Below are 24111 nucleotides of genomic sequence, written 5' to 3' on the forward strand. Positions count from 1 at the left end.
AATTGATCTTTGCATCTTAGCACTCACAAAAAAGTCAAACCAACTAAATCATGGAGACGTATAATAGGGTTTTTTTTATTAATGCTCAATCAATTTTTTAACAATAATATAAAGATTTGATTTCGAATATTTTTTCTTCTCTTTATAATAAGATTTTGTCTTTTTTTTTAAATAAAAAAATAACAAATTAAAATCATGGATTAAAAATGTTTACGATTTTCATTTAAGTTCAAAGTACCCATGTGTATTTAAACAAAATATCCAAACATTTGTTATTATGCTAAAAAAATTAATTATTACAGTTTATTACTTGTTTTTTTTCCACACTCTTCCCTCAAAGAAAGCATCAAGGACTCGTCGCCATGGGAAATGCTGTGTGTATTTGCAATGTGTGTGTGTGTTTTTTTTAAATTAAAAACTTAATAAATTTTTTTTAAAAAAAAAACACATTTTGCCTTCCTAAGTAACTTTAAAAGCTCTCTTCACCTCTGCACTGCTTTTCCCCTACATAAAACAACAGTACAATCCCATTGAATGGAAGATCAAGATGAAGAAGAGAATGTCAACTTCTGTAAGCTTCTCTCTCTCTCTCTCTTTATTTTTCTGCCCATGTTCGTTTTAGGAAAGGTTATTATTTTGTTTGCTGGGATTCTTGGAGTTGATAATTTTTTTTTCTAAGTAATCATGGAAAAATATTCTTGGGTTTTGCACTTTGGCTTTGGAAATGATGTTGAGAGTATTCATTTTTGGGTTTGATTCTGTTTTGGTTCTCTTTTTGAATGGAAGTGTTGAATAGGAGTTGTTAGCTGACTGTTTATGTTATGATCGATCACAAGTTGCATATGATTGATCCAGTTTATTTGGTCCTGACTTTAAAAGTTAAAAGGAAAAAATTTTACGGATTTAGAAATGAAGCCAACCGTTCCATGCTTTGATTTGGTTAAGGATTGGATCATGTGAATGAGTTGGATCAGGGTATGATGATTATTTTTAATAAAAATAAAAATAACATCTTGATTAAACTGCAGCAGCTGTACCACTGGGGCACTGCTCCGAAGCATGAAATGCCAAGTAATTAACTTTATTGTTGTTGTGTTCTTAAAGATGATTGCACAGGGCCTTGCCCATTTTGGTTTAGAAATGCCAAGTCATACTGCGAGCATGACTTACTTTAGAAATGCTGGGAGGAAAGATTATATTGCTTTCTGCAATGCCCAGTAAAGTGTTTTTGAGAAATGAGTTTCCAGTCAAACAAAAACATGGCAGCTTATTAGTTTTGAGTTATACCATGCATTAGAGTTGAAACTGAATTATCCAGTCAATCAAAAGTTTCATATGGTAAGTGGATACACCAAATAGTCTGAATGCATCAAAATCAGGAAAAACTTAGGGCAATTGCATGAAAGAAATTTTTCCTTTTGGTTTGGCTGGATTACTGTCAGGGAAGACAATATTCTGTGTATCTCATTTTGGATTGCTGCTTCCAACAGTAAATATAATTGCAGACTTGGAAATTATTGTGCACCTTGTCATGTCTTATCTTCTTTGCTTCCTCTTGTTTTCAGATATCTCCAAAAGTGGAACCTAAAAGACAGAGATTATTTACTCATCGGTTCCTCCCCATGATTCTTTTGCTTTCTGCAGCCTTCTTCATAGGAAGCGCATTTATAATCACAGACTATAAAGAGGTATATATGTCTAATTCCTGTTTGCACAAAGTTGAAAACTAGCTGAAACCTGAAAAAGAAGTGGGGATTTACTCGACTTTTCTGACATCAGAAGTTACTTCTATTCCTATTTGTCATTTGCATATATTTATTTTTCCTTTTGCAAATCATGCATGCTACATAAGTGTAAGAAGTGTTTTAATCCAATTTATTAACATAAGGAATCAAACACTCCATACCAACCCTTTCATGTAAATGGAATTGTATTATGTTCCCCATAATGAAGTAAATAATGTGTGATTTGGGGCCTTCTTTCTGCAGAGAATTTTAGGATGGGGATCAGTTATGGTTTTGCAGCATACAAGACCTAAGATGTGTGAGGTTTGTTTGTTTATTATATGTTATGTTATGTATGTTCTATACGTTTACATGAAACTCCTACGTTCTCCTAACTATTCCCTTTCTCTATATCACTTGTGCTTAGACCCAGTGCAGGGCTTATGGAAGTGAGGCATTACCTAGAGGAATTATTTCCAAGACATCTGACTTGGAAATGCGGCCATTATGGGGCCTACAGAATAAGAACGTAAGCAGTTTTGTTGCTAATATCAGTGGCATCAATGATCCTTGCCGTTCCCTAGTGCATTACAAATTTTCCAGTTGTTCAGTTTGTCTTCTAAATCATTATGGCTGCGCAAGTACTGTTCCTTTTGCAAGATGGAATTGACTAAGGATCATATTCTTTTTCTTATTTCATATTTGACTACAGTTTAATCTGGTTAGTGGCATTTAGATTTGCATTTGTCCCGTTCAGTCAAGCATTTTATCTGCTGAGATGATCCTTATGTGTCAGTCTGCTTCATTTTTATCCCTATGTCACCACAATTAAACCACCCTATCTGACTAAACACCGACCTCCATTTGTATCCACTTTGGTTTGCAACTTCACCCTCTGTTTCTTTTGTTCTGTAATCTCTCATGCCTTTTAATTTTACTAGAGGCAACATTTGCCAACTGTCATATCACTACCAATGGCAAAAAATTGAGGATATTGATTGGACATGGTTTTCTGATCAAGCTGTGTTAAGCTCTTAAACTCTGTAGTGCTATCTGGATACTGTATACTCTTCAACACTTGTGGCTAAGCCTATGTTTGTATTTACCTTTTTCTTTTTCAAATATATACTGTTGTTAAATTTGACCATAAGTGCAGTTTCTATAGTAGTTTAAAGCAATAAGGAGAAACATATTGCTCCCTTTTCTTTCTCAATTTACATCCTGCATCAGAATACTGCTGTTCAGTCTTACATTTGTATTTTGTTAGTTCCAACATGTGGATTTGATTTTATAATGGACATTTGGCATATAGCTATTTGTTTAATCTGTTTTGCTTGACTTTGTTCAGAAACCAAAGTTGTCAATGAACTTATTAGCCATTGCAGTTGGAATAAAGCAAAAAGAAAGTGTCAACAAAATTGTCAAAAAGGTGAAAGGACCCCACTTTATGTTTTATGTGATTATTTTAAATTTACATCAAATTTCTTTCTTTTCTTGCATTATTGAAGTTAGATTTATTTTGTACTTCTATTTTTTCCTCCATTTATTCCATGTTGCAGTTTCCAGAAAGTGATTTTGTTGTGATGCTTTTCCATTACGATGGCATTGTGGACCAGTGGAAGGACTTAGAGTGGAATGACCGTGTTATACATGTGTCTGCTGTCAATCAAACGAAGTGGTAAATGGTCATTAGCTCTAGATTTTAAACATCTTTATACATGTCTATTCAGTTCCAAACAACTTGGCATTGTTTAATGCGCTCTCACGAATTAGGTGGTTTGCAAAGCGCTTCTTACATCCAGATATCATTTCAGAGTATTCCTATATCTTCCTGTGGGATGAAGACCTTGAAGTCGACCACTTCAGTGCTAAAAGGTTTGTTGTGCTAGTCTTGCTTTTTCGCATTTGACTTCCTTACTAATGATTTGATACAATCTTTTGCCTGCTTGTAAAAAGATATACATTAGTTCAAAGTCTTACTGCATCATCTGCACAAAAAAATGGATCTAATTGTAAGAAACTGAAGTTTGATTCTCAAATGGCTCATCAAGGCCTAGCCTGCAGCCACAGGATGATAAAAATCTAGTCAATAATTAATGCCAACTAAATAAAAGGACTTATTTCCCAAACCTATCATCTTTTAAACTTGTAGAAGGGAGACAAGGTGGTGATTTACTTCATAACCATTCAAACACTGATTCTATCCTTTATTACTTAAATGCAGGTATCTTTCAATAATTAAAAAGGAAGGGCTTGAAATATCACAGCCAGCGCTTGATCCTGAGAAGTCAGAGCTGCATCATCCAATCACAGCAAGAGACAAAAAATCAACAGTACACAGGTTCTGTATCTTCTTAAGAAAATTATGTTCAGGAATGAGGAAAGATTTGGTCTCATGATAAAATTTGAGTTACTATCAGTTAATTGAATGTATGGAGCTGGGTGGCATACCCTAGTAATAACTTAGTTTGTATCTTTTGTTGTCAAGAATTTCTGGAAACTCGTCATCACTTTTATCCCTTGATTTTAGTCAAAGTAAATATCTGTGCATATTTCTAACTTGAGCATATTTGACAGGAGGACATACAAGGTGATTGGTAAGACAAGGTGTAATGAAACCAGCACAGGTCCTCCTTGCACAGGGTAATATAAATTTGCCCGTCTCTTTTTGTTGATAGTTCATAATGCTATAATGTACATATACCTCTTTCCTTAGGTTAAAGTTTCCATGAATTGTTTCTCAATTTACAATTTATTTATCTATTCACATGGAGTAAAAGAAAAAGAACATTGCATATTACAGGTTTGTTGAAATGATGGCTCCTGTTTTCTCCATAGCATCTTGGCGCTGTGCATGGCATATGATTCAGGTATGCTATCCAATCTAGACTGTTGAGGGTAATACTAATAGAAAAAATTGAGAAGCAGATAAGAATCCAATAAACAATTATTAGTATTTTATTATTTAATGGCCCTGTTAGTAATGTCAATGGCTCAAATAACAGATAAAGCTGGGATAGTCTGGATGTTTTTCTATTTCAAATTCCTAATAGTAAGGTTGAGTATTTCTTGTTCAATTGAAGCTATGCAGCTTAGATCCTTATTATCTGTGGTATGGTTCCGGTCCAATGTGAATAAAGTTCTAATTCTTTAAAAGCCCGTATAACATGGCCATATTGTTACATAAAGCTCAGCCATTAAAAATATCTGTTGTCTCATTCTTGGTTTTCCCTTGTATCAGAGTGACCTGATTTATGGATGGGGATTGGACTTTCAGCTTGGTTACTGTGCACAGGTAATCTCTATACCTTCAATCATGCCTTCCCCCTCCCCCCTTTTTAAAAGCAAATAGAAAAGTTCTTATACAGTCTTTTCAACATGTTTCTTATTATGAAGCTTTATTTGACAGGGTGATCGAACCCAAAAAATTGGAATTGTGGATGCTGAATATGTAGTTCACAATGCTATTCCTACGCTTGGAGGTTTGGCAGAAAAAAAGGTAAGAAACTTTGTTAAATAAAACCCTATAAAATGGTTCCTCAATTTGGTTAATCAACTGGAAGTGCTTCAATGTTTAATTTTTGGTTTGTGCTTCTTCATTTTGTATACATATGGACAAGGCCAAGGGGGTGAGGGGTTGAACCCTAGACCTTGATTGTGTATTAAAGGGTCAAAGAGAGACAACTACTAGGTCAGCCATGAGTTTTTCAAATCACTTGCGCTCTGCTCATTCATTACACACTCCAAGTCTTAATTGCTGAAAGCGAACTTCCTTCTTCAAGAATATGTGGATTATTGATTATACTGCAGAAGTAGTTCTCTACCTGACGCATCCCAATCTGTATAAAACCAATTTAGGGTTGATAATTGTCTTAGTCCAATAATATCATTTTCAACTAGCCTGATCTAACCCAATGCAGATCTATTTTCAAGTCAAACCATGACCAACCTGAGTCCGGGGTTGAATTAAGTTTCATGACCTATTCAGTAAGAAGGGTACAAAAAGTTAACTATGGTTGACCATCCAATTCTTTATCTTTCCTATTTATTGTTTAATTATCTTTGCATTTGCAGGTACCATCACCTTCCAGTGAGCCTGATGGAAGATCTGAGGTAAGCCTTCACCCTATAGCTATGTACAGACCAACTCTTGGCATTCATCAATTCATTGTCTGTAAAATTCTTCTCCTCAGGTTAAAAAGCAATCCTTCATTGAATTAGAGGTCTTCAAAAACAGATGGAAGAGAGCTGTAAAGCAAGATAATTGCTGGTTTGATCCATATGAACAATCGATGAAGAAACAGCAGTAATGCTCATATTAGAGGATCAGAGGAAGGATTTGGTTCTTGAACGTGCATGTAAAGGGTCACTAACACGAGCTGTTTCAAAACAAGGAATAAAACAAGAGTAATACTTGAAAAAACATCTGTTGAATACTTGTCTTATACTATAGATTCACTGGATTAGTAATGTAGTACCCAGAAAATGTTTTTAAAGCCTCCAATTGTAGCAAAACTTTTGGCTCAGGCAATTTTTATTTGACAGTTACACTGAACATTGGAAAATGAAAATCAACTGTATGGATAAATCAATTTTCAATTATAGAAAAAAAAAAAAAAAAACGAACTTTTCCTACAATTCTGAATTTCCAATTCTTTCCAACCATGAAGGATTTACAGTCAAGTTGGCAGGCATGAAAAAATTATATGTTGAGCAGAATTTAATATTATTTAAATAATACTGAATAAGTTACTAAATAATTAATTAAAATAATAATGAAACATTAGAAAATTAGTATAGTAATTGGGTGTGCATGATTTATTAATAAAAACCTCTAAAACCATATCTCTAATAGCTTGCTTAAGTCTCATTGGATGATCATCTTGCAGCTGCTCTTCGTTGTATTGGCTTTTTCTTATCATCCTCGCCCATTTGAAGGATGGCTTACCCTCGGTTAACATTTATAAAAACAAGTTGAACTTTCTTCATGATGGCCTGGACGTGCCGCGAGGCCTCTTGCTGCTGCTGGTGTTTTTTGCTCCTTTGGTGCTGGAAAGACTACATGATTAGTGGGTTATGGGTATTTGAAGGTTTCATTCAAACTTCAATTCAGTATTTCAAATGTGGAAAGAGAAATTTCCTATATTTGTTGAAATTTGCTATCTAATATATAGTTTGTTTCGTGGATGCAAATTAATCTTTTTCCTTTGCTTGCTGAATATTCTCAGTTTTTGTAGCATTGAGAGAAAAAAAAAAATTTTTCTATATAATGGAAATTATAGTCAAGAGATAGCCATAGGGATAAGGGTTGTAGGTGTTAGATGTTGAGATTTGAATTTTGAGCTTAGATCTATTGGATGTTACTTTTGAAAGTAATATCCAATAGATCAATTGAACTAAGTTTTGGATTCTAAACAAACTTTGTCTTTTGATTTAAAAGTACTTATTTGAGAGATAATTAGAGGCATAAAACCAATGCCCGTCACCTTCCTTGTAACCAGCAAGTAAGCAACGTAAATTTATTATCCTACCATTTCAACCAGATATTCCAGCCTGTAGCATCTTAATTTGCTTGATCTTGGCAAAAAATAGGACCTATATAATATATGGTCGCCAATAACAGTAGGTATATATGCTAATGATTCTGCTACTGATGAATAATTGGTTTGTCATAAGAATGTGAACACAGCTCATTCATATCTTCCTTGCAATGCAAGCTTGAATATACATAAGCCTCCAAAAATTGCTCTCATGGACGAAGCAGGAATAAATGTTTCGAGTATATCAATAGCTGTAAAACAATCGTTACGCGTCAGGGGAGGATCCTTCGGCTGATAACTCCAGAAATGATTCCTCCAAGTTCTTCACCACTATCCTCCTGTACATGATGCCCCGTCTGGAGAAAGCAAACCCACAAAGTCAGCTATTGCCTGTACAAGAATCTTAGCAATTGAGAGAAAAAAAAAAAAAAAAGGCAATAAAGTAGAGGTTATATGATCCCATGCCAACCGTTTCGTTATAGCATTATTGTAATAGTGAAATGTACAAGAAACATAATGGGGAAATGAAACAGAAAAAGAAGCAGGGAACAACCAAATGACCTCTACTTTTATTTTAGTTTTAGAAACAAAGAATAGTCAGGTTTCTTTAACATAGTTTCTGGAAATATTTTACGGCATATTAAATACTCCAGAGGAGAAATCTGAATTTAGTTTTCTGCAGGTAAGACCTCAAACATGTTAGTTTCAAGAGATTATGTAAATGCATGTGGCATGTTGGTACCATTGGAAGCTCAACCAGTTTATGGTTTGAATTTTTGCAGAAATCTTCTACTTCATCATAGCTCAGCCAACGGTCCCTCTGTCCCCAACAGACTGTAGTTCGAACTTTCCAATTTTTATCCGTAAGAATCACTCTCATATCTTCCACATAGGCCTGTCAAGTAAGAAACCAGAATAATGTGGTAAATAGAAGAGTTTTTGGCAGCTAGTCACCTCCTTTGATGATGAAAAAATTGTAAGATAATTTTGCCATTGCACCTTAGTAATGTATGAAGAAGATTTAATACAAAATATTATGCTACATAGATGAACCGCCACAAGTAAAGTGGTAGGATAAGCATATTAGTGTAGTAGAGGATTTCCTCCAGAAAGAAGGAACATGGAGGCTCAAAGTTGAAACTGCTAGGTGCAACTTCTTTGATCTGACTATAACAGAACTTGAACTAACTCAAAAATTAAATCCACCTTAAGCTCTTTTTTCATGGCCCTACTAATTGCATTTAGTGCAAACCCTGAGGAACCAGATGTAAGATAAGGTCTTCTATAAACCATTGCATCATCCTCTTTCATTGCATAAGGGCCACAGCTTGTCAGTGCCTTATCGCTGGCCCTCAAAGGATCCTATTCAGCAAAAGAACAAACTATTAATAATGTTTGCTATACAGTATTTCTTAGGACGAGTTAAACAATAATCCATGAAAATAAATTGATAGATATCTATATTCCATAAGCACATGAACAAGCAAGCACAAATCTGCTGTAGCATAGACACCTCATTTTTAAGTAAATTCAATATATATCATGCTTACCTGAGAAAAGATTTCACCCAACAAAAAGTTGCTGAATATGGATAATGTCGAAGGAAGGTTGGCATGTTTGGCTGTTAGCTGCAGCAATCAACGTCAAAAAGTATTTTTTATGTATACGCCAAATTGGTGATAGGGATATAATCCAATCTATAGTTAGTAGCACTAGCACAAGGAAAAGCGATAACTTGATGCTAAAGCTTCAGGATGTTCATACAGGAGGATTGAGGAGAATTAGATCATTAAGCTTTTCCTGATGATTGCTGGCGTATTTAACAACTACTGGTGAAAAATAACCCTGTAAGTACATGAAAGATCAAAAGCCTTTTAGTTGTATGTTACAAAGTAATTTAAAAGTTAACTGTATGTCTACTTGTCCACTGATACTCAAAGAAAACATATACCTGGACAACAAGTGATACTTTATTGGCAGCAACTTCGTTAACAAAGGACTCCAATGCCGAGACATATTCTGATAGGGAAGAAAAAAATTGTGAGGATGCAGATAAGCATTATTTTCCAGTTCTGCTTTTATATTGTCAATAAAGTTTGTTGAAACTAGATTTAATTGCCAGGTATACAAACTAATTACCACCCAATGTGTAGTCAAACCCATATCTTGGTTGAGGCTTATCTGAAAATCCAAAACCTGTTGAACAAGGGAGGTAGGAAGCAGGCAGACAAGCTGAATGTTATATTCATTTAAAAATGTATTGATGATATGCAGTCTGAGAGTTAAAAGGAAATCTATCTTTAAATAAAGCAAAACCCTAGAAAATTCAGAAAGACTAGAAGTTCTATCCAGGTCCTTCATTTTGTAAGTCCTAACTTTCCAAAGTGCAGATCTTCTATCAAAATTTCAAAGCATTAAGGAATTGGAAATGCATGGCTACTCTGAGATATCAGAAGTCGTCCAATGCTGAAATATTGCACATGGTTTATTGTATTTGCAGCTTCAATGAAGAACATGCACCCAAATTTGGTCATCTATATGATGATGAAAAATTTTGAAAAAAAAAAAGAACAAAAAGGCAAGCATGTGTTTTCCTTTAAGATTGTAAGACAAAGTTGCAATGATTTTCTATTCCATCCACTAATTGCCATGTCTCTAAGCCAAACCAAGCACTTTTAGAGAATTTTTTGGGCTAAATCAAAACAAATGGATCGCCTCTTACCATAAATACATAGGCAGCAAACCTTTAAGTACTCACATGGTGAGACAGAAGTAATTAAATAGTATCATCTAGCAGAACACAGGCTCGACTTCATAGTTTCTTACAAGTCACCCAAGACCTATAACTGTATTAGTAACTTGGTCTATCCTGATAAATCACAATGGATATGATCTTACCTAGCCAATCAAAAGCTATAGCATGATAATTCTTGGAGAGAACAGGGAGGACTTTGCGATAGGAGTATGCCTGCGAGCGAAATTAATCTATCACATTTATAAACCAAGTATCATATTTTAACTGCTATTCAATAAATATTACGATACGGAAAGGAAAAAGCTAGCTACAAAGAAGATTGTAGAATTCCTAATTATTGTGATATTGTGTTAGGCCAAAAGGGACTAACCTGTGATGGGAAACCATGAATCAAAATAACGGTAGGATTATCAGCATTTCCACTTTCCACGCAAAACCATCTATTTCATCAAATCATGTAGAGATAGAGAGCATGTTTTCAACCTGCAAATGATGAGACCTCAATTTCTTTCATACCATGGAAACCTAAAATCAAAAATAGTATAAGAAAAAGCAGTAATTAAACTCACTAAAAAGAAACCAATATTAAACTTATCAGAATTAATAAAAAAAAAAAAACAACATTTAGAAGTAATAGTAATTTCTGGAAGATAACCCTAATAGAAAAAAGTATTCACGTTACCTGAAAACATCACCTGAGGCTTGAGAGCCAGCTCCCATAGTTAGTCCAAAAATTGGATCTTTAGCTTTCTCACCAGTGCCACCAACTGGATAGGCTTTCACCTACCAAATCAAATTAAAGTAAAAAACAAAGACCTTTAAGGCATAGTCTAGGAGCTAAAACCAGGCAATCTACAGGTATGTATTACTCACGAATTTTCCTTGCTTAAACCATTCATCAGACGGGTTTGGCTCATCTGAATATTTTCCTGTCCAAAATAAACACATATTTTCATTCAATCATTAAATTCTTGACTAATGCATTACATTTTAAGGGGAAATTGTAGTGAAAGATGAATGTACCTCCACTAAAAGAAAAGCCATCGCCAGCTGAAACAGGGGCATCAATCAGATAATCCTGCAAAACCCCAACATCTTTTTACATAAAATTATTGGTTTGAATCAATAGTAATGTATCAAAAGTACAAAAAGAGAGCTTACATCTTGTGGGTCATCTGCGTTTGATCTGCTACAGCTAATTCTGAGAGGCTTTCTACAGAGAGGTCGAGCCCTGGCTTTGAAAGACCCACCAAAGAGAAGTGATAGAGAAGCAGTAGGGGAGTAAGGGAAGCATTGAAACTGATGGCAGAAGAGGGTAGGGGGCTTGGCTTGGATTGCCATAATGTTTCAGGGAGAGAAATAGAGAATTATGATAAACAAAGAGACGGTTAACCGTTGGCCCTTCTTCAATACAAAAAAGCGGGACTGTGTCATAAAGGATGGGAATTCACTGGCTCCTATTCATTTACATACTGTCACATCTAATATTTTGTTTCTCTTTACCCAAATTAAAAGGGAAACAGTTCTGAAATATTTTTTTATTATCATATTATGATTTTTTTGTATTAAAAAATATTTGGGAAATAGAATATATTCTTTAATGATCTTTATTCCTTCGTCCAATTCCAAATACCCTTTCTGTACCCATTATATATGTGCTAGATTTTCATCTTAAAAATCTCAAAATTCAATGAATTTACAAGGACAATCCCCTTGCTAAAAAATGTGAGGATTTTATATTCGTTGGATTTTCGCAAATAATCAATTGAAATTCATAGTGCCACAATTTTGCAATGGCCTTTACTTCTCTCTGACTTCTTGGCAGCTGATTATGGCAGTGAAAGAGAAACTTGTTCATGCAGTAAATGATCTTTAACAAGAAAATTGAGTTACAGACACTTGATAGTTGTTATTCGTTCCCAAAGGATCGTCCAATATTTATAGATTTACATTAAGTAACAAAGAACGATCGAATAACAAAACAAAGATATCATCTACTTAAAGTAGTAAGGAAGGTCAAGGACATAGAGAAGGAAATAAGCCCAAATGACACCAGAGATTCCACCAAAGAAGAATCCTCCACTGAACTTAGCCCATCCATCCGCCGTTTGCAACTGGTAAGGCTCCTTTTTCCTCCCAGTCAGGATTAGGGTTGGGGCTGTTGAGGGCTCTTCTTCCTTGAATGATGCGACGCCATACATTGTCAAGCAAATGCTGAGGATTACAACAAGACCAGCAGCTGCCAAGGACCTAGCTTGGCCTGCAACAGCTGTATTCCTCAGAGGGCCAGTCTAAACGAATGGCCCCACCAGGAGGAAGCCGTGGGCCAGACCCACCTCAATACCCCTGAGAAGTTGGTTCATTGCTGTCCTGTAGGCTGGGAGGTTGGAAAGGTACCAAGCGACCAAGGGGCTTGATGTAATTGGAGTCTCAAGGCTTCCAATGAAGGGATCACCATTGATGGGTTAAATTACTTGATATGGTGGCTGTAAAGTGGAGGGAAAATGATAAAACTTATTCACTTACCTAACACTGACATGATCAGGAGACTAGACACCATTGACAAATGAGAAGAAGGTTTACAAGTGCTCACTTACCTTGTCTGCTTTAACAGCTTTGACAGTAAAGCAAGGAGTTCTGATCTTGACAGGTGATACTCTGAATGCGGCTCCAGAAATGCCCCTTGGGACTACCAGTCCTCTTGTAACAGATGATGTAAAGCTGCTTTTGAGCTGACTTGCCATTGGAGAAGCAGTGGTAGCCATTGATCGATTTTGTTAATTAAAAAAAAAAAAAAAAAGAAGACCCAAGAAAACAAACTGGAAGTGGAAATATGTGCTAATACAAGCCAAGATAGACTGAGAGAAAAGATTTTCTGAATGAGTAGCTAAAAAGTATCAATTGCTGGGAAAGTTGTGGTCGAGAAGGATGCGATGTTAGCTTTGCATATTTGCTATTGGATTGGTGAATGTGTGGAATCCTATCCTTTATCCATAACAACAAATATTGCTGACATGTTATATAATCCAATCCTGGTGATGATTTTTTAATTAGTTGAGGTTAATAGAAATTAAGAGTTCATTATTCTCTTCCATTTAATTTGAACATAATGCTTGGATGCAAAAATTAATGTTCATAGTCGTTTTTCCTATATCTAATCCAGTTATTTTTCCCTCTTTTTTTTTGTTCAAATTTGGATAAAACCAAAAATATCAGAATTTGTATTAGGCCGGGCTTGCCAAATACAAGCTGGGCTCTCAGGCTTGGACGGAAGATCTCACTGCCCTTTTAGATTTCCAGGCCTTTAGGCCTGCTCTACAAAAACGGTAAAACTGTTTTAAGGTTTGGTACAGTGAATTGCCAACAACATATGCGTGGACAGGGCTTATCCGCTTCCTAAAGGCTCAAGGCATATAACTCCGGATCCGAACTGAACAACCTTAAGAGGTCACTAAACGAAGCCGAAAATGGCACTGCAAATTGTGAAGCTTCCCTTTATCTCACGCTGTTGCGATAGCGGTAACTCCACTTTGTTTTTCTTATTGAAATCTTACTCTCCTCTTCACGGTACCGTCATTGTTGCTCTTTCTCTTCTCTCTCTCTCTCTCTCTCTCTCTCTCTCTCTCTCTCTCTCTCTCTCTATATATATATATATATATATTCATACTATTTTTTTCATTATTTTGTGTGCATAGTTTTAGTTTAATTTGCGGTTAGACTCAAATTTGACGTCTACATGCTTGTTTCCCTGCCGGGTTTAATAATTTTCATTAACACTTTTGATTGTAGATAGAATTATAGGAAAACAAGGGTTGTTCTTTAATCTATTGTGGGTGTTTTTTTATCTATTTAAATGGTTCATTTTTTCTTTTACTTTTTTGGCGTACTAATGAATTGGATTTTATTTTGGCTTTGTCCCGTATGAATTGCTGTGCTCTAATAATTTGGTTGTTTGGGATTTGGTTTTCACTTTTCAGGGAGATTGGTCAAAGCTCATATGCATAGTCCCTTTAGAAGCTTTGCTGTTGCCAAGTCAGAAAAACTTAAAATACCAAAAAAGTAAGCCTATATCGGTCAATTGATAATTTACTACATATTTCAAAGATATTTTTATTTCATGCCAATACATATTGTAACACTGAAATTCTGGGAATGCCATTTATTGCTAATGGAAGAAGATGCAAACTACCCTAGCTTAATCCAAAGCCTTTTATTGGTCCCAGAAACCCAGCCATATCTTTTTTTTTTTTGCCTTATTGTGCTTTACTCTATGACAAGTTCAGGAAGAAAAGGCTGGATGAGATATGTCTTGAAAGGTTCCAGCAGTACAGCCGATCTTTCATACAGTCATGGATTTTACAAGGTAAGGAAAAATCTTCAATTGGATGTGTCCTTGTACTTTGGTACACTTGGAGTAATTGCAATTCCGGTTCTTGGAAATGTAAATTATATGAAGAACTGGCCCTAGAACTCCTGGAGACTTATCTTTTCTTCTTCTGATAGGCAAAGTGTATGTGAATGGAAAGATGGTAAACAAAGCTGGAACACCTGTCTCTGACAAGGCTGTTATAGAAATTACGGCTGAAATTCCAAAATATGTATGTAGGTGATTATTCTCTGAAACACCCATCTTTAATTTTTTTCAAATAATATTTCTGAGGTGTTCAGGGTTGATTTTAATGTTACCTTCGCTGATCCAGAGCTGGATATAAGTTAGAAGCTGCTATTGAACAGCTTGGTGTTGAAGTGACTGGCAAAGTAGCCCTTGATTCTGGGTTGTCCACTGGAGGATTTACCGATTGCCTGCTTCAGTATGGTGCATCATATGTTTATGGAGTTGATGTAGGTTATGGACAGGTACTAACTGGACAATTAGTAATACATATCATGTGCACATGAAGTACCTCTCCATCAGTTTTCAAATGCTAATATGAGAAAATATATTAAAACTGAACATAGTATAAGAAAATTTTGGCCAGCAACATCACCTTGGTCATAGCTATGGGTTGTGTATGTCAGTTTGTGTACGACGGTATAGGGTTTTCTGATTGGCACTTTTATGGCCGTGATTAAAATTTCTGGAAATGAAAAGTAACTGACTGACTGCAAATTTAGATAACCACTTATAAAATGTACTTATCAAATCTAATTATCATGATAAGTTTTGAAACTATAGAGCAACTCTTCTTAAATTAACTCATACAAGAAGCTTATTAAGTTGGGAAAAGATTAAAAGAGAGACCATTCATATAGAAGTAAATACTGGCATATTTTAGTTTTTCTTGACCTCTGGCATTTAAGTGAGTTATGCTTATGTAACACAAGAGTTAGCCTATATGATTTTTGGAACATATTGTTGACAAATTGCTTGGCTTGGTTTAATTTTTGTAGACACTGTTTTTGGAATGAACTTGTATTTGATCTGCTCACTTGATGCAGATTAATATTTTTTCTAAATAATAAATAAGGGGCTTGGCTCTTAAGACAAGGATATTCTTTCCTCTTTCTGAGAAAATTTCTCTTGAAGACATTATAAGTTATTAAGAGCAGTTTTTTTTTTTTTTTCTCTACCTTCATTTTTTAATAATGAAGCTTTATCTGTACAGTAGCAATTACCTATGTGCACTGAGGGGAAAATGTAATGAATGATATGTTCCCTGTGTGTGAATGGATGTGCACTTTTGGATTTTTAATGATTCTTGATTGCCTGTGGGTTTCAATTTTTAACAGGTAGCAGACAAGATTCGTCGAGATGTACGTGTTTGTGTGATAGAACGAACAAATTTAAGATACCTTTCTGGTCTCCCTCAAAAAGTTGATTTGGTGACACTGGACCTTTCATTTATTTCTATTCTCTTGGTAAGCTTTCAAACATCTCCAAACTGCTTTGTTAACATGCTTGTATTACTTTTTACTCGTTTCAATCAGCCTCTTCATCCAATTCTATCCATTTCTTCTCTCCTCTGAACTGCTTAGATTTGTTAAAAGCCTTTTTTGGCTGAGCAATGCTCTACTTTTACACTTGTACACTGCACATGATATTTGTTACTTCAGTTAATTGTATTTACTGTCAAAAAGTGGGAGGGAGCAGAATTACTGTTCTCTATAAATGGGTAGTTTTGTTAATAGTAATCACATGAGTAACAACCTTATGCTTAATTTTGTCATTATCTTTAGTTATTTATGTACTTTCTTAAACAGGTCATGCCTGCTGTGATAAATGCAATGAAGGAAGAGGCAACTTTGGTTACACTGGTTAAACCTCAGTTTGAAGCTCGTAGGTCACAAGTAAGGAACATAAGTATTCATGTGAACATTTAGACACATGCCTTTAGAGTTTCTGTTTTTCATTTTCCAGTATGGATGTGATGAGCTGAAGAATTGAGGATGCACCTAAAAAATTGTGATAATTATATCTGAGGGTTTTCATCTAACTTTTAGATTTTAGCTTTGAGTTTATGAGTGTAATCTTGTTTAACGCCTTTGCAGGTAGGAAGTGGTGGGATAGTGAGAGATCCTAAAGTTCATCAGGAGGTACCCAAAAATTTTGTCAAATCCACCTTTTTCCATCCAAAAAAATAATATCATCATTAAGATATTTACTTCCTTTTTTTTTGGGGGGGGAAAGCTGAAGAGGTAGGCTACCATTTGAAGAGCATAAGTTAAGATGGTATTATGTTTCGTCTTGTAGGTACTCGAAAAGATCATAAAGGGTGTAGAGAACTTTGGATTTCAAAGCAAAGGTTGGATAGAGTCTCCTCTAAAGGGTGCTGAGGGTAATACTGAATTTCTGGTTTGCTTCAGTCGGACTTATGAGAAAAGTTATGAATAGTTTATCATAGAATGAATGAGCTGGATATCCATCCTTTATTTGAATTTGAGAATACCCAATGTGACATTGTGCCTCGTTGTGAACCCTGCATCATCAAGAGTAAAGCCATGGAAGATTTTATGTGCAGGATAGTTTCATTACCACATGGGAGTCGCATTGCTTTGAAATTTTTTTCGTCCAGTTGTGTTCTGCTTTTAAAATGAAATCAATCCACTGCTAGCTTCTTTATATTCTGTTCTTTTAACCCACGATAATATGCATTAAGAAAGACTTGGTAATTATTCAATTTTCAAACGTATCTAAGATGTAACATGTCTTTTATATATAGAAGAAAGAAACGTGTAAAATTTTCATGGATGAGAGTTTCTTGTGCATTGTAATATAGCTCCATTTTATGTCTAATATTGATCCTCAAACTGTTGAGCACTTCGATTGAAGCATGAAAGTGAGAACCAAGGGAATTGAGGAGGTTCTATGCGCTTTTTGCAGGAAAAAAAAAATTAAGATCATTGAATGAAGAATATGGGATTCAATAGTGGTAGAACCCTAGAAAGAAAAAATACATGACTATCAGCGGTCATTTAACATTTTGAAAGGGATCCTAAGACCAACCACTTGCCCAACAACTGAGAACCATGAAAGAAGATACAGTTCCAGCACCACTTCAAATTTAGGCTGGGCAGTATCATTGAGGAAAAGCAACTTCATCCACTCTCCAGTCCCACATGGATGTAATTTGTACCATGGTCTTGTCAAGTGTGGATGTTCCTACAATTGAAAAATATTCACACATCACCTTCATATAACATACTTCAAAGAGATTCACCACAGTACCAAAAAAAAAAAAAAGCTGATCTTAAGCAAAAATCTGCTCTACATGGAATTCAGCCTCATAAGCTTAATATATTCTCTACTTCAACAACATTTATCCTCTGATCATTCTAACATAAAATACACAGCAATCAACTTGAGCATATGTCAGTTTTTTGAGTAAGAAAGATTGAGAAAGAATATAATAGGAATTTAGAACATTCTTAAAAAAAAGGGGGGGGAGGGGGAAGAGACAACCAAGGTAAAGAGACAGCAAAGTAAGGTAGGAAAAACATACCTCTTGAGTTATGAATGTCCATTTTGATTTTGACAATTCCTTTGAAGAGCATGTAGGAAGCTCCTTTTCTATTTCATCCAACTGCAAAGGTTGTCCATCTATACATGGTATAGTAAAGCATTCAGTTATACTCTTCAAATAATTAATGAATTGGACAATTTCAAACCAGACTTAATCTATATAGAAACCCACCCATACTGTGCCTGCATACAAGCAAGAACATGACAAACTGTTTCCCTGGAGTGCCATCAACATATAGCACATACTAACATACATAAAACACCAAGCACACAGCCTTCCAAACAACCGGACATAAATCACTTAATAAACATCTATTATTTGCTAAAAAGAGCTTTGTTTATCCAATAAGGTGCAGTTTTGCTGTATTAAGGGATCCTCAGCACAGGTCTGTCCTGCTGCAAGAAAACTCGGTATGCTAACTTCACTAGTTGTTTAGTGCCAGGTTTTTTGAAACTGCAGATAGATCTGGTAACTCAGCTTATCAGCACCTACTCTAGGGTGGTTCTAATAGTCTCAAGTTGCCAAGTTACATCTAGCCAAGCTAAAGTTGCCTTAGGTTAATTTCCTTAGTGCACAGCCTTCAATAATTGAACCACCTATCATCCTTGACAAGACTCTTTGTTGAAGACAACAGAAAAAAGAACAGATCATAGAGTTCCATAATTTTAGAACATGACATTAATTCCCAGCTGCAAAACAAGCCATGGCATACTTCAAAAGATTTCACTCTTTAAAATCAAAGCCCATTTTCTTGATCGGTTAACAAAGCATGCTGCAATCCATCGATTATAAGCATTATCTCTTTGGTCTTTTCACTTTTGCCACATCAGCCTAATGTCTGATCTAAAATTCAAACATCATATAGTGATATAATTTTTTCCTTTTTTTTTTATTTGAAGGAAGAAGGGATTTGAATCCAGCTTTTTTAGCAGAGAAACATATGCACGTATTATTGAGCCAAATGTTAGGGTGCATTCTGGCAAAAATTAAACATGACAGTAATTGACCAAAATGGCTGATCTAAAAAATAAACCACAATCATTAGTTCAGAAGAGCAAATAGCATAAGTTAGTTCCAACTTAGGTTTCTTGAATATGAGATATATTTGTCAAATAAATAAGCTAAATTATATCAGGATTATTTTCTACCATAAAATGACAAAAAATTTCCTAACATAATTGCTATTGTGTGGGAGGAAGTAGGAGGGTGAACTTACCACTGCAGTAAGCACGTAAATATAACACCGGAACCCTAAATGTATTACTGTAGACTATATGGAAATCATAGTAATGTAATTCATGATGATTGCTCTGGACCTAAAAATACAACAAGAACATTATCAAAGTCAGACAATAATAAACAGGCGATAGAACTAAAATTCCATGTTTACTCCCAAGTCTCACACATTTGTTACACTCAATATAAGCAAAATAACTGGAAAAAACAATCAAAATATATTTACCAATGTGGCATCATCAATAACATCTTTGTTTCCTGAGCAACTGGCCTCTTCTTCATCAGTGTCAATTTGAGTAGTTTGATCAATATCTTCCTGCATCCAACAGAAAGAAGAAATAAAAAAGCAACTTTGTTGTTAAATATTCAAATATGATCCATTAAATGACCCGAGACTGAACCTCATTTAGCCTGGAAATGCATATCTTTTCCATTGACAAGTACCCTTCCTCCTGCAAAAGCTAAAAGTAAGTTGATTCCTTTCTGTGAAGCATTAAGTTATTTTGCAAGGAGGATTGGTTAAAAAATGATTGAGAAGAGTAACCTCAGGAGAAGCAAGCCAAGGGTGTTTAGGACAAGGAACCCAAACCCATGGACGAAAAGCAAAGTTAAGGCTTTCCCATTTCTGAGCAAATGCGACAGCACCAATTCTGAAATCCTTTGCAGACAGGGTTCCATCCCAATGTAAAAGATCCATCATTACTTTCGATTACCGTCCAAAACAGCTCCAACGTTACTAAAAAATAATAACATTTAATTTTTTTTCTGAAAAAACCCACCCCGATAAATTAATTTAATTATGGACAAAATAAGAATTGAAGACTCACCCACAGAAATCTGGTGAACGGAAAAAGAAAAGGTGCGATCGAAAAGCTTCCTGGGTGAGAGTGATTGGGTCAAATTGCTTCACGGGGAATCAAACTTACACTTTTAACTTATTAATTATCAAAGTGCTAGATTGAACGCGTGGTTTCACGGGAAACCTGAACGGAGAAATATATTTTGATATTCTTTTTTTTTTTTCTCGAGGAGGGAGTTTTCCCCTTTTTTTTTTTTTCTTGGTAATTCTTGTCAATTTAATTTACAAGTGTTAGTGATAGGATTTATATATGGAGAAAGTTAAAAAAAAAAAAAGAATTTGACTGGTATAACTTATTTAATTTTAAACTTATATAATAGTAGTAATTTTTTCTAGTAATAATTGTTAAATAAATTTTGTTAAACAGAAGTAACAATTTATACAGTATAATTTTTTTATTTTAACATATTTTTAATTTTTTACTAAAATAAATCTAAAAAATAAAATTACACAGTTTAAAATTATTTTAATTTTACATATTTTTTAACTCTTAATTTAAATAAATTTAAAAAATGAAAGAAATAAGTAAAATTAAAAAATAAATACCAGTTTTTTTTCCAAATCGTGAAGGGTATTTAAATTTCTTTTCCTATCACCTCTGTTATAAATTATATATGCCAACTATTCTTGAATCAATAGATATTCATTGGAATTGATAATTACAAATTGTAAGTTTAAGAGAACTTAAACAAATAATATCCTCTTTAAACAAGTATATATCAGAATAAAAAAAAATTAAAAATAGATTAAAAACTTAAAAAAAAAAAAAAAAAAAAAAAAACTGTATCTATATTTAAATGGCAATGAAGTCCAATCTACAGTTTATGTACATTTTGGATAAAAGAAAAATGGAAATATGATAGTTATATTCAACAAAGAGCAATATACCAAGGAAACTTGTAGTAATGCTGGATTATTCAACAATTGTTTGCAATTTTATACCCAGCCTGACCACTTCTGGGTAAAATAAAATCTCACCTTAGGATTGCTAATACATTAATTCAGTCCAAAAACATCCAAATAGAATCACAAAGTTTACGGTTAACTGGAAATAGCTTTGGTTTTCTACATGTCATATTACAATTTACAGTCATTTCATTGCTTGCCCACCTAGAAAAGAAAGACGAACCCTAATTGTTGTACATAATATAACATAAAATGGAGAATTTCTCTAAAAGTATTGAAATTAAATAAAATGAAAAGCCGCTGGAATGACCTTCAAGCAATGAAGGATGTGGGTATGTGACCTCAGCTCGAGATACTTGCTGTGTATCATGCTCATGGTTTTGATGGAGTTGGTGAAGATGGTGGCTTCAAATCTGGATACTATAGTGAAAAAGAGGGTAAATGTCAGTAAAATTCATGAAAGTTAATGTGAACAATGCAAACTCTAAAAAAATCAAAATGTGGCTCATTTAATGGTGAAAAGATAAATTTTCAAAAGTTATGTATCATTTAATCGACCATTTAGTTGAATTGAGATATAATTGTTATAGTATTCTATAGACTTTTCTTTGTATCTGAATTTGTATTATTCATGCTTTTACGAATCAGTGCCAACAAAACCCATTAGTTAAAATAATCTTTTGATTTATTCTACTTCTACTCTTTGATTTCAGAACCTTTTAACCTCAATCCAAGGAGAAACTTGAGATGTTTGGGTAAGAGGAGGAGGACCAGGAACCAAGTTTGACAAATCGCATAGATTTTGTAAGTTTATGATGCATCCTCTGACTTGCTACTAGAAAAGCACTTGTGGAAGAAAAAGAGAGAAACCATACATTAGGGTAAGGAGAGGAGGACTGGGAACCAACTTTCGAATGTGGCATGGATTCAGTAAGTTCATGATCCATTATCTGACTTTCTACTACAGGGGCACTTATAGGAGAGAAGCCATCTTTCTTATCCTCCACTTGACTAACTGCTCCATTTACCCCAAGCTTTTGAGAAATTTTGACCTTCTTCTTCTTCTTTGGCTTAATATGTACAGAAGGTGGCAAAAGGGTTTCTTGTATTGCCTGCAAGAAACCAAAAATATGATACTTACAATTTCTTTTCTATAGCAGCCTCAGATAAATAATAACTGCCACATGCTCAACTATCTTAGGTTGATTGGCCAAAAAAAAAAAAGACACCAACTTGGGCTTCCAGACACAAAGGAAAGCCTAATACTCTTACTAAGACTTGTCAAGTTATAACCGAGATGTTTACCATTTAACTATTAATAAATAGATATATTAAAGGAACAATTTTATCTATGAGAATGAAGGAGACAAAGCAATAAAAGGAAAGAGATTTTAAATTCAATTACCACAATCTATCAACAAAAACCTCCTATTTAGGTGATCTTTTATTTGAATTGTTCTGTTATCCAGAGCTCAACGCTTTACCCAATCAGATCAACAGCCATTTCTGCCAAAAGATACAAGTATATCTTGTATCCCATATTAAATGATTGTTTTGAAGCTTTCTGAATTGAAATTATTAGAGCATAAGCCTTATGTGACTTGTATTTATTTCCAAGGTTAACAGTCTCAAATTTCACTTCTTTATTCCTTAAGATAAAATTAACCAGAATCTTCAACATTCAAATTAAATCTTGACTTTCACGAATATATGTTTCCTGGAAATTCCTTGACTTAGATAATCTAACTGTGGTAGTAAATTACGCCATTGATGCATACTAGGCAACAGTGTTCATCCCCAGGTAACCCAAACTCTCAGGCCAATCCCTGGTAAGCATTGTAATAATTTCACATAGCATATATAAACTCTTGCCCCCCTTTCCAAATTGACCCCTCACATTTATCAACTTCGTGAGGCATGTAAGGGGCAATTCCCAAGAGCCAAGCAACCTGTGAAATATGCAAAAGATATAATACAGTAGAAGAAGCATACTTAAAGAAACTAACTAGAAACATCAAAAATGGAATTGCATCTCTATCCCCAAACGAAGAAAATGTATTTGAAAATTGAAACAGAGCTCCATTACAAGAATCCATAAACTCTTAACTCAGCCATATACTAAGAACAAAGAGACTTACCAACCAACCTTTCTGGCCTCTGACTCCACCCCTGATTGCATAAGCCTCCTTAAAGCCATTCTGATACAATAACTCGGCCGCTTTCAAGGAATTTCCCTCGAAACTACCTTATACATAAAAGGAGGAAACAACTATGCAATTATGAATAGCCAGTAAACTTTTGAACTTAAGTAAAAAATTGAAATTCCAAGGGCTTACTTGTCAAGAAGACAAAGAACAGTATTTGCAGGGTTTGGAAACCTCTCCAGAACTTTCTTCATGAATCCATCCTCATCTTCAGCAGTAAACTGAAGCTGAACCGTATCTTTGTTCAAAAAATCCAACTTTGGAGACCCCAAAGAATCCAGAGTCTTCTTCTCTCTAATATCCAAAAGTTGAGCATTTGGGTCATCACGGAGTTTCCTAAACGCATCAATGGCAGATATAAACTTGCATTTGCTCAAGTACTCTTTAGTTAAAGGTACAACAACAAGCCAAATGAACGTGCAGCCAGCAACAAAAAATGGGTTTTTGTTAAAAAATTCATCAATTGATACCAAGATTGCTTCTAGGCTCACTTTGCCTGGCTCAGTTGAGGATATAACTGATTCAGAGGACAGACAAGGGAAAGAAGTGAAGAGGTTAAATAAGGTAAAAGAAAGATGGGTTTTGGTCAGAGTTTGTAAAAGAGAAGAGTTTCGAAGAATTGAAAGAGGGTTTTGAAGATGGTTTTTAGAGCGACGAAAGGGTGAGGGAGAGGTTAGTTCAGTGGTGCGGGATTTCGTTCCTTGATAAATGAGAGATTGAGGAATGGAACTGGAGATGGAAAAGGAGCATGGGAAAAGAGGAAATAGTTTGGAGGAGGTTGATTTGTGGGTATTGGGATGGTTTTGTAAGGGTAGAAAAGATGAAAGGATCATAGAAAGAGACTCCATTATGATTGTCAGGAAAGACGGAGAGAGCGAGAAGAAGATAAGAGTGGAAGCGATTGGGCTGATTCGGAATCGGAAAAC

At 34.8% G+C, this 24111-nt stretch overlaps 5 protein-coding genes and 1 pseudogene across 9 annotated transcripts; 2 read left to right on the forward strand and 4 right to left on the reverse strand.

Moving 5' to 3' along the window:
• Positions 1 to 115: 115 nt before the first annotated feature.
• LOC111314455 (GTPase Der (DUF707)) lies at positions 116 to 6323 on the forward strand. The gene is made up of 14 exons (XM_022915840.2): positions 116 to 571; positions 1566 to 1688; positions 1989 to 2048; positions 2152 to 2253; positions 3073 to 3153; positions 3284 to 3402; positions 3498 to 3599; positions 3949 to 4065; positions 4302 to 4367; positions 4528 to 4594; positions 4966 to 5019; positions 5134 to 5223; positions 5799 to 5837; positions 5918 to 6323. The coding sequence occupies exons 1-14, from the start codon at positions 548 to 550 to the stop codon at positions 6032 to 6034; spliced, it is 1161 nt and encodes a 386-aa protein (XP_022771575.2). The 5' UTR covers positions 116 to 547; the 3' UTR covers positions 6035 to 6323.
• A 979-nt stretch (positions 6324 to 7302) lies between these two features.
• On the reverse strand, positions 7303 to 11505 carry LOC111313504 (alpha/beta-Hydrolases superfamily protein). The gene is made up of 13 exons (XM_022914191.2): positions 11181 to 11505; positions 11043 to 11097; positions 10893 to 10948; positions 10702 to 10802; positions 10390 to 10459; positions 10163 to 10232; positions 9404 to 9460; positions 9216 to 9283; positions 9029 to 9109; positions 8815 to 8892; positions 8471 to 8626; positions 8007 to 8159; positions 7303 to 7620 (listed from the first exon to the last, which is right to left on the reverse strand). Exons 1-13 carry the CDS (start codon positions 11358 to 11360, stop codon positions 7537 to 7539), a joined length of 1209 nt encoding a protein of 402 aa, XP_022769926.2. The 5' UTR covers positions 11361 to 11505; the 3' UTR covers positions 7303 to 7536.
• A 173-nt stretch (positions 11506 to 11678) lies between these two features.
• Positions 11679 to 13141, reverse strand: LOC111313505 (photosystem I reaction center subunit XI, chloroplastic-like; annotated as a pseudogene). The gene is made up of 2 exons (XR_016332867.1): positions 12617 to 13141; positions 11679 to 12505 (listed from the first exon to the last, which is right to left on the reverse strand). The product of XR_016332867.1 is annotated as a photosystem I reaction center subunit XI, chloroplastic-like (transcript).
• Positions 13142 to 13377: 236 nt separating this feature from the next.
• LOC111314456 (bacterial hemolysin-like protein) lies at positions 13378 to 16994 on the forward strand. 2 transcript variants are annotated; one of them, XM_022915841.2, is made up of 9 exons: positions 13378 to 13586; positions 13997 to 14078; positions 14303 to 14382; positions 14523 to 14625; positions 14720 to 14876; positions 15750 to 15878; positions 16221 to 16307; positions 16509 to 16553; positions 16711 to 16994. In XM_022915841.2, the coding sequence occupies exons 1-9, from the start codon at positions 13487 to 13489 to the stop codon at positions 16849 to 16851; spliced, it is 924 nt and encodes a 307-aa protein (XP_022771576.1). In that variant the 5' UTR covers positions 13378 to 13486; the 3' UTR covers positions 16852 to 16994. The 2 variants fall into 2 exon arrangements, with proteins under 2 accessions (XP_022771576.1, XP_022771577.1); XM_022915842.2 differs by having other exon boundaries at positions 13389 to 13538.
• A 366-nt stretch (positions 16995 to 17360) lies between these two features.
• LOC111314458 (ubiquitin-like-conjugating enzyme ATG10) lies at positions 17361 to 20294 on the reverse strand. 3 transcript variants are annotated; one of them, XM_022915844.2, is made up of 7 exons: positions 20044 to 20294; positions 19761 to 19952; positions 19618 to 19668; positions 19443 to 19532; positions 19197 to 19296; positions 17960 to 18057; positions 17361 to 17619 (listed from the first exon to the last, which is right to left on the reverse strand). In XM_022915844.2, the coding sequence occupies exons 2-7, from the start codon at positions 19914 to 19916 to the stop codon at positions 17422 to 17424; spliced, it is 693 nt and encodes a 230-aa protein (XP_022771579.2). In that variant the 5' UTR covers positions 19917 to 19952; positions 20044 to 20294; the 3' UTR covers positions 17361 to 17421. The 3 variants fall into 3 exon arrangements, with proteins under 3 accessions (XP_022771579.2, XP_022771578.2, XP_089608773.1); XM_022915843.2 differs by having other exon boundaries at positions 19618 to 19677; positions 20044 to 20276; XM_089752647.1 differs by having other exon boundaries at positions 17527 to 17661; positions 19618 to 19677; positions 20044 to 20277.
• A 666-nt stretch (positions 20295 to 20960) lies between these two features.
• Positions 20961 to 24109, reverse strand: LOC111314459 (Rhodanese/Cell cycle control phosphatase superfamily protein). Its single transcript, XM_022915845.2, has 4 exons — positions 23318 to 24109; positions 23120 to 23222; positions 21857 to 22093; positions 20961 to 21401 (listed from the first exon to the last, which is right to left on the reverse strand). The coding sequence occupies exons 1-4, from the start codon at positions 24031 to 24033 to the stop codon at positions 21354 to 21356; spliced, it is 1104 nt and encodes a 367-aa protein (XP_022771580.1). The 5' UTR covers positions 24034 to 24109; the 3' UTR covers positions 20961 to 21353.
• Positions 24110 to 24111: the final 2 nt, after the last annotated feature.

Source organism: Durio zibethinus, chromosome 23 (genome assembly GCF_047325235.1).
Source record: "Durio zibethinus cultivar Kanyao isolate XHJ-2024 chromosome 23, ASM4732523v1, whole genome shotgun sequence".
Classification (NCBI taxonomy): Eukaryota; Viridiplantae; Streptophyta; class Magnoliopsida; order Malvales; family Malvaceae; genus Durio; species Durio zibethinus.

Coding starts and splice junctions, on each gene's coding strand:
- LOC111314455 (XM_022915840.2), top strand. CDS start 548: ATGAAGAAGAGAATGTCAACTTCT. Junction 4,595..4,965: donor GTGCATGGCATATGATTCAG/GTATGCTATCCA, acceptor CCCTTGTATCAG/AGTGACCTGATTTATGGATG. Junction 5,838..5,917: donor AGCCTGATGGAAGATCTGAG/GTAAGCCTTCAC, acceptor TCTTCTCCTCAG/GTTAAAAAGCAATCCTTCAT.
- LOC111313504 (XM_022914191.2), bottom strand. CDS start 11,360: ATGGCAATCCAAGCCAAGCCCCCTACCCTCTTCTGCCATCAGTTTCAA. Junction 10,803..10,892: donor GGTTTAAGCAAGGAAAATTC/GTGAGTAATACA, acceptor TTGATTTGGTAG/GTGAAAGCCTATCCAGTTGG. Junction 9,284..9,403: donor GTTTGACTACACATTGGGTG/GTAATTAGTTTG, acceptor CTTCCCTATCAG/AATATGTCTCGGCATTGGAG.
- LOC111314456 (XM_022915841.2), top strand. CDS start 13,487: ATGGCACTGCAAATTGTGAAGCTTCCCTTTATCTCACGCTGTTGCGAT. Junction 14,877..15,749: donor TTGATGTAGGTTATGGACAG/GTACTAACTGGA, acceptor AATTTTTAACAG/GTAGCAGACAAGATTCGTCG. Junction 15,879..16,220: donor CATTTATTTCTATTCTCTTG/GTAAGCTTTCAA, acceptor TTTCTTAAACAG/GTCATGCCTGCTGTGATAAA.
- LOC111314458 (XM_022915843.2), bottom strand. CDS start 19,916: ATGATGGATCTTTTACATTGGGATGGAACCCTGTCTGCAAAGGATTTC. Junction 19,678..19,760: donor CTTGGCTTGCTTCTCCTGAG/GTTACTCTTCTC, acceptor ACTTACTTTTAG/CTTTTGCAGGAGGAAGGGTA. Junction 19,297..19,442: donor TTATTGATGATGCCACATTG/GTAAATATATTT, acceptor TTGTATTTTTAG/GTCCAGAGCAATCATCATGA.
- LOC111314459 (XM_022915845.2), bottom strand. CDS start 24,033: ATGGAGTCTCTTTCTATGATCCTTTCATCTTTTCTACCCTTACAAAAC. Junction 22,094..23,119: donor GAGGCCAGAAAGGTTGGTTG/GTAAGTCTCTTT, acceptor GGTTTCTTGCAG/GCAATACAAGAAACCCTTTT. Junction 21,402..21,856: donor CCTCCTCTCCTTACCCTAAT/GTATGGTTTCTC, acceptor TTTTCACTATAG/TATCCAGATTTGAAGCCACC.